The 8519-nt window shown below is 48.5% G+C and overlaps 1 protein-coding gene across 3 annotated transcripts in view; it reads right to left on the reverse strand.

Annotated features, from left to right (window-relative positions):
- Nucleotides 1-594: 594 nt before the first annotated feature.
- MPRIP (myosin phosphatase Rho interacting protein) overlaps nt 595-8519 on the reverse strand; it is a 145010-nt gene continuing 137085 nt past the window's right edge. For 2 of the 3 annotated variants that reach the window (XM_008071986.2, XM_021705888.1), the window contains 2 exons: nt 6320-6405; nt 595-1356 (listed from right to left, as the gene is read on the reverse strand). In XM_008071986.2, the coding sequence (XP_008070177.1) occupies nt 1285-1356; nt 6320-6405 (158 nt within the window). In that variant the 3' untranslated portion in view covers nt 595-1284. Of the gene's footprint in view, nt 1357-5709; nt 5771-6319; nt 6406-8519 lie in introns of all 3 variants that reach the window. The other variant, XM_008071987.1, reaches the window with a different exon arrangement.

Raw genomic sequence — 8519 nt, forward strand, 5'->3', positions numbered from 1 at the left:
CCCAGCCTGGGGGCTCCTACCTTGGCAGAATTGGCCCTCCAGGCAGGGGTTCCTTTACACTCCTTATCTCAGTGGGATTAATGGTTTTCTTGGAGCCACAATAGAAACTCCAATTTAAGAGGTTTCAAGAAATACTGAAGAATGTTTTGTGGCAGTTAAACAAGTTTGAACTGTTAGAAAAAGCAAAGTTGTTAGTATAGGTTTACGTTAGGCTCTTTTTAAGGAAAATGCTACAAAAGAACTTTTCAGAGCTCAGATTAATCAAATGAGTTAAGACAAGTCTAATGGGCTGTTCTCATTAGATTCCAACATCCTCTGCACTTTCTTCTTGACTTAACACAGGGGTCTCCTCTCAATCTTTTCCAAAGTAATGTGACAGTTTCTTTTCAAAAAGATTAAAAAAAAAAGAAGAAGAAAGAAATGATAACCTTTTCCCCCTCTGAATGATTCCGGGAGGGATTTTTATCTTTTTTTTTTTGCAATCAGAGTCTGAAACCCAGGCTGCAGGTCAACAATCTCAGTAGTTATGAAAAGAGCAGGGTTACTGGAGACCCGAAAGGTAACGAGCGGAGGAAGGAAGGAAAGGGCCGGGGGTTTTGTGCAAGATTTAATAAAAAACAAACAAAAATAGGAATGGTTGCTTTCAACATTTTCCAGGTTGTGAAAGGTTTGCCACGATTATCTGGGGTGTGGTTCTAAGCTGCATCAGTGGAACAAATACAAAATGCTGTCTTCCTCCCAGGCCAAAAGACAGTGCACCTCCTCCTCTAACCATCGGGCTGGCGGGTTGAGTAGTCAGTGCTGTGATCCAGGCCAAACTGGAGCGTCCGCACGGCTGTTTCTCTGACCAACGGGGATTCCATCTACCTCAAGGCATGCTCACCGGGCCCAGTTTCCACACCAGCACTCGGTGAGACAGGGCTAGCTTATCAACAGGCTGCTGAGCCTTAATACTGACAGTGAGTGTGGTGGATTACAGCAAGGAAGGGACGCTAACACAGATGCCTGCTGGGAGGGGACAGCCTCCTCAGCCTCCACTGCTGGACTAAGTTTAGAATACCATGGAAAAAAAGCTTTGATAAAGACAACAGGAAGTTGAAATCAACACGGCAGGAATGGTGTGAACAACCCATAAACCAGTCTCTCATGCATCCATACCCACAGTTAATGATGGACAACAACAACAATAATAATAATAAAAACAAAGGTACAGACAAAAAGCAGCGCTTGGGTTGTGCTGCCGCAAGCTGGGAAAGGTGTGTGTTCAAGCTGAACGGGACACAGCTAGTCTTTCTTCAAGTCCCTGGATTCAAAGAGCTTCAACCGTTCTTGCACCGTCAGACCTTCCTTTAGACTCTGGGGGAGACAGAGCAGGAAGAGAAAAACACACAGACCGTTAGACTCTCTGGAGTAGTGCTGAGCAGAGCAGGCTGCTGGTGGAGCCGGCATCAGTCAGAGAGACAGGTGCAGATGCAGGCGGAGGAGGGGCTCCTGAGATTAGTGGGCATGCTGGGAGGAGAGATGTTCCCTGTGAAATGGTGTTATCGGTGGAGTATGCTTTCCCCTTTGGAAAATCACTTGGACGGGAAAAAAAAAACAAAAAACAGAGAAACAAAACCATGAGTTTAAGCTGTTGAATTCTAGCTTAGGGCTCCTGAGACAAGCAGTGATCAGACTGGTCCAGCCAGTCTGTGCTAAGAGCCAGGAACAAAACTGTGCTAATAGCTAGGAAACTGTCTATGTCTCTTGTCCTGTGTAAGGATCTGTCTGGGTCCTGTGTGATTATTAACCTGAAGGCCTCATCACTGGTAGGATGTGGTGTCCCGGGATGGGTTCCTGCTCCCATGGTGCCTTAGGCAGCACCCTCTGCCTGCAGACCCATCTGGCATTCCCTGCTCAGAAGCCTGTTGGGCTAAGTGTTGTGACCTTAGGAATATGCCAACATACCTACTAAGACCTTCAGAATGTAAAACCAACACTATTCACATGGGATGTTGGTAAAGTTTAATCTGCATGTCCAGAGATGAACGACATTTTACTGAGGACAGAACATCTCCCATTTCATTCTTTCCCCCCAAATTTCATTTCTGCATAAGAAAAGAACAGTATTTCCCAACAAATGAATGGGAATGAAATTCTAGCATCCACTGGAGACTGGCCCTGGCTCCTCAGCCATCTCCCATCTTCACAGTGTCACCAACAGACTCAGCCTTGCCCGGTTCTACGGGCTCAGCTGTGCCAGAGCTGGCAAAGGCAGAGCTCTACCGAGAAATGCAAGACTGAAGGATGACCCCTGGCTCAGGACATGAGGATGTCAGCTTCAGCCCAAACCTGAACAACACAAAATGAAACACTGTGGCCCACAGAGCTGCAATTCCCATCTTTGGTGGAGCCAGGGAACTGAGCACTCACTGGCCAGCCCGATGCTCCTTGACACCTGGGGACCCGGTTTTCTCCAAGGTTCGGGGGGCTCCAGTGTCCCCCACCTGTCCCAGTTTCATCCAGAACAGCCCTGCTGTTCTGTTTTTTACACCATGGAGTTGTGTATAAACATATTAGTAATTATTTGCCTTTTAAATAAAAGGTTTTGCTGTTAAACATTTTAAAACTCACTGGTCTAGATGGACCTCAATTTGAGCAGTTGGCTAAGGCTCTACTTTTGTGTTTGAGGGTTTCTTCCGAAGTTTGCCACAGAGAGTAGGTGAGGGCATGGGAGCAGATCCATCTCCCATTTTGAACTCAGATGTGCCGTGACACCTGCCTCCAGGTGTCCTCAGGGTCCTTGCAGCCTGTCTTGCAAAGGAGGTGAACAGATGTCTGGTCACTACCAAAGGGGCTGGGACCAAGCTAGGCAGGTGATTCTGAACTTAAGTGTGGCTCAGAGGCAGGCCCTTGATGGCTGAGGGGTTGTCACTGTTAATCCCAATTTCTTCTAGCTGGGGACTTTCTATCAGGATCACAGTGAACTGGTCACTTCAGACACCAGTGCTAACAGTGAGCATCCATCCTGGCTTTGCTTTCTGTGGGCACAGCGTCAGAAGTCCCTGAGTGACAGAACCATATTGCAGCAGGCCTCGGGAAGAAGGAATACCTGGACAGCCACAGCACCCAGCACAGCAGCTACCATCTTCTGCACCAGTAACGGCACAAAGTTCGGTCTTGGGTGAAGCTGGGGTCCCTACGGTTCTAGGGGTGAGAAATAAGCAAAACTCCTTATGCTACCCCACATTCCTGGAGGAGGGACATTCTCTCCAAGCCCTCTGGCTTCTCTCTCCTGGGTTGCTACTTAGCCCAAGGACAGAGCTGCACAGGGATTGCTGCCATGCTGGACATTCAGGGTACAGCCAGCTCCCTTTGGGGCTCATCCTCCCCAGGCTGGTCTCTCCACCAAGTGCCTCCTGCAACCCCACACTGAGCTGACCACAGACATAAGAGCCCCTAAGAATCCCCAGGAAAGCATTCTCTGGTCTCAATCTCAGAAAAGGCTGTGCTGCCCTTAAGCACCTCTCTTGCTTTGATCTTGTAGGAGCTGAGACCTACCCTTTTGAGTGAGACAGAATATAAAAACAGAACATAACAAAAGACAGATCAGTGCGATCAGACGCCATATCAAAAAGCACCAACGAGAAGTGCATTTTCTGGGCAGCTTCATTCTCTAGCCTCCTCTTGGGGTTAGGGGAGTCTCCAAATACAGTCTAGGAAAGGAAGACACTCACCCCCATGTGTATGCCTGCCAATGTCTCTTGAGAGGATCAGTTCTGCCAGACCCTGCCCCATTGTGCCACAGTGTCTCTGAGGACGTCTTTGAAGTCCCTGTATTTCTGCTCGGGTCAGCAGGACTGTCCCTGCACACCACGGACTTTCTTATTATAGAAACCCTGCCAAACCAAATGTCAACTCAAAAAACACTTTGAGAAGACCCTGTCCCTGGGTTCCTTGCCACCCTCATCTGAGTCTGCCCTGGCTTTCTTGGATGTGCCAACAGTATTCTTACTCCTGACCCGTGCCCGATGTTTCCCCACTAGCAAGAGAAGCCTCCGCACTTCTCACTGCACAGGCCCTATTGCCAAGAGCCCACGTGTTCGTCTCTAGGTCCTTATAGGGATTTGCACCACGCTGGGGCACATCCTCAAGGACGGCACCATATGGCTTTCCCTGGAAGCATCCCACAGAAGCTCCCTGTTCCCTCCCCTTGACTGTCACTTATATCAGTGATCCAAAGGCCCAAGTCACTAATAGTGAACTTCAAACTCCTCCAAGAACAGCCCAAAGACAACAGCTAGTATGTAGTCTCAAGGATGAAGTAAAATTTTCAATAAGAAAACCACGAACCAGAAAAGAACAAGTTTTTGCCAAACAAAACGTTTTTCACGTTTAAAGAAAAACGCCTAGGCTGTTTTCAATCAAGCCTAAACTATACTTGGGTATAAGTGACTTGGGACCGTAAAAAAACAAAACCAAAACTGACTAGGTTTAAAACACCCGGATTCTCTTACAACTCTTCCTAAGGCACAGCCACTTCACTCAAGCCTCAGACCGAAGTTCCCAGACAGCACAATGCTGTGGGCTGTGGGTCTCATGGAAAGACTAGTGGGTGCATCTGCAATGCACCAGCATGGGGAGGAAGGCCTGCTCCCTGCTGCCCTTAGCCTTGTCATCACCGAATGAATGAGGTCAAGCTGCGGAGACAGTGACCATGCATTCTTGGAGGTCCCAGACCCACTGTCTCCCTTTTGGACAATGCCTTCAATGGCACCCAGTGAAAAGCTTTTGTTTAAAAAAAAAAAAAAAAGTACAAGCCGGGCTCGGTGGCTCAGCCTGTAATCTGGTGCTTTGGGAGGCTGAGGTGAGTGGATAGCCTGAGCCCGCGGGTTCGAGACCTGCCTGGGCAACTTGGCCAGACCTCATCTCTACGATAAATCAAAAAAATTAGCTGGGCATGGCAGCACGCCTATAGTTCCGGCTACTTGGAAGCCTGAGGTGGAAGGATCGCCGGAGTCCGGCAGGTCGAGGCTGCAGTGGCTGGGAGCGGCCACTGCACTCCAGTCTGGGCGACAGTGAGACTTCAACTCAAAAAAAAAAAAAAAAAAAAGGGCTGGTAAACACATTTAAGTGCTTACAGTTATCACACTCTTATGAATCATCATCCTGAGCTCTACCACAGACTTTTATGTTCCACAATGGCCAGTCCTGAGGCCCCAGAGGACAGAGAGGCCAGGAGAGGCCACAAAGAACCTGTGAGGGACCTGCCCATGTGCGGGAGGCTCCCCCACCACCTCAGCCAGAAGGCTGCTCAAGAGGTGGGCGAGGCCTTGGCAAAGGCATACTTGCTTGCCAGTGGCAGTGGTCATTTGTCAACTCCAGCTTAAGACAGATGGCAAGAAGGGTGTCCCAGAGAGGGTGGAGTGAGTTCAGCTTCCGTGCACAGATGATCTGACATGCATGCTGACAGGTGCCTGGCTCTGCGCCTATCCGCCAGGCGGGGGAGCACCCTCTGCCAAGGGTCAACTTTGTCAAGAGGTTAGAGTGCCAATCAACTCCCCAGAGCCAGTTAAAGAAACCTCACTTTGACCTGGTATGTGCTTGCTGGAGCAGGATGAATGAAAACAAAGTAACCGTGACGCAGGCGTTTGCTATGGAGGTGTGAGCGGTGCATGCAGACAGCCACCCCTCGAGTGGGCAGGCGGGCAGGAGAGGTGGTTTACCTACATGACAGGGACCTGGAAGCAGGCGCGTTTCAGTTATCCCATGAGACCTGCTCAATTACGGACTGTCAGAGGAGAGAGCAAAAATGAGACACACACACACACAATCAATCCTAAACACAACGTGTTGGCCAGTTCCCACCCTCCACCCATCCTTCCTGCAGAGAAGGACACCCAGCTCTGAGAAGCACACCGGAGTCTGCTACTTCCTGGCTGGGGGGGGGGAAGGAGAGCAGGTGGCTTGTTTCTGGAATGCAGGCGGCGTCAGCATTATGACAGTGACGTGCAAGGGACAACACAGACACAGCAGGTTGACAGGACAGGTTGGGATGAAACCTGGCCTTAGAGGTAGAAGCTGGTCACTCCAAGCCCTGCTTCTCACTGCCCTGGCTTCCCAGTGTCACTGCCAGGAGACAGCTCCGTGAAAGAGACAAAGCTTGAAGCCACTAGCACCAGCATAGCTGGGTGAGTGTGGGTCGCTGAGCCCTGGACCCAGGGATCTGCTGCTGCAGCCCATGGTGGGCCTGGCTGTGGTTGGTGCCTGGGCTTTGATTTGGGCTCCTCTACCCAGCGACCTCAAACCTCACCCATCAGGCGCTGGGCCCCAGACTCACCTTGGACCTGATGTTTCTGAGTTGCCGGGAGACGCAGGATCTGTCTTTCTTCAAGAAGTCAGGGTTGCTTTTAGATTTCATTATATCTGAAGGAAAAAACGACCCATTATCTTTATTTTCTAAACCCTTCTGGAATCATACTAAATGCTTAAATATTTTCTTAGCGCCTTACTGCAGAACATTGAGGACATTTCCTTAAACAACTCTAAGGGAATTCAAAGTCAATAACCAGAATATATGCTAGATCTTTCCAGAACACCACAAAATACCAGGACAATGGGAGAATGTGTGTGTGGGCCCTGCCAGGGTTTCCAGCACCTTGATTGCAGACCATAGACCGAAGCCATGCTCCCTCAGTGAGGGTGCTGGTCTCACTCCTGCACCGGACTTAAACTGCTAAGTAGATCAACTGTCCCCATTACTTATTTATTCCCAGCCTTCCTCCTTGTAACAGGACTGTTATAAAACAAGATAACAAGGCGAGGTTCTTCTCATAATCTACTCCCAACAAGACTCCTGTCCTTTAGGCTTCTTAAAAATATCTGAATAGGCAAGGTGCACTGGCTCATGCCTGCAGTCCCAGCAGTTTGGGAGGCTGAGGTGGGAGAATCGTTTGATCGCAGGAGTTGGAGACCAGCCTGGGCAACATAGTGAGACCTTATCTCTAAAAAAATTGGCTGGGCATAATGGTGCATGCCTGTAGTCCCAGCTACGTGGGAAGCTGAGATGGAAGAATCGCCTGAACCCAGGAGGGTGAGGTTGCAGTGAGCTGGGATCATATCACTGCACTCCAGCCTAGGTGACAGAGCTAGACCTTGGCTCAAAAAAAAAAAAAAGGCAATTTTTTTTTCTTTAGGTTGGAGCTGGAACTACAGGTATGCAACACCACACCCAGCTAACTTTTTAAAAAAAATTTATTGTGGAGATGAGGTCTCGCCATGTTGCCCGGACTGGTCTCAAACCCGCAGGCTCAGGCAATCCTCTCACCTCGGCCTCCCAAAGTGCTGAGATTGTAGGCGTGAGCCACCACACCCAGCCTAAATACTTTAAATACCTATAAAACAAACAAACAAAAATATATTGGGTTGTATCATATATCCTGTGCATGTGGGGGTTTTTTTGGTTTGTTTAGTTTACTATTCTGTCTTTCTCTATACATACACATTTACATATATGTTTTTAATAGACAAGGTTTCTCTGTTGCCCAGACTAGAGTGCAGTGCCTATACACAGGTCAGTACAGGAGCTTTGATCTGCTGTTTTCACCTGGGTCAGTTCGCTCTTCCTTAGGCAACTTGGTGGTCCCCACCTCCTGAGAGGTCATTATATTGATGTCAAATTTAGTGTGAATACCTGATCAGTATAGTGCACTATAGTCCAGAACTCCTGGGCTCAAGCAATCCTCCTGCCTCAGTCACCCATGTAGCTGGGACTATAGGTGTATGCCGCTGCACCTGGCTACTCAATATATTTATGGATCTCTTTCCATGTCAAAACAAAATCTACCTGACCTCTTTTAAGAACTGCAGAGTATTCCACTGTGTAGCTATGCCAGTTTAAACAATCCTCTATTTGATGTCTTAAGGTGGAATGTAGTTTTATACACAAATGCACAATAACTTTGCACATTTCTACACACTTACTTGGTTTTAGATTTTGCTACATATTGCCTGAGTGCCTTCCAGAAAGGCTAGTAATTTATGCTCCCATCAACAACACAAATGATTTTTTTCTCCCAGTATGTGTCAGTACTGCCATAACCACTATTCCTTGCCTAGCTGAAAGAAAGTGGAATTTTTTGGTTATCACTGAGCTAGTATGTCTTTTCCTATGCTTGTGGGGTTTTTTGGGGGTTTTTTTCGAGTTGCAGTCTTACTCCATTGCCCAGGCTGGAGTGTAGTGGCACACTCATGGCTACCCCAGCATTGACCTGCTGGGCTCCAGTGTTCCTTCCGCCTCAGCCTTCCAAGTAGCTAGAACTATAGGTGTGCACTATAATGTACGGCTAATTTTTGATTTATTTAGAAATGAGGTCTCACCAAGTTGCCCAGGCTGCTCTCAAACCCGCAGGCTCAGGCAATCTACTTGCCTCGGCCTCCCAAAGTGCTGGGATTGCAGGCTGAGCCACAGAGCCCTGCTGCGGGTCTTTTTTTTTTTTGAGTTGGAGTCTCACTCTGTCACCCAGACTGGAGTGCAGTGG

The sequence above is a fragment of the Carlito syrichta genome, unplaced genomic scaffold, assembly GCF_000164805.1.
Source record: "Carlito syrichta isolate Samal-C Ts95f unplaced genomic scaffold, Tarsius_syrichta-2.0.1 Scaffold314799, whole genome shotgun sequence".
NCBI lineage: Eukaryota > Metazoa > Chordata > Mammalia > Primates > Tarsiidae > Carlito > Carlito syrichta.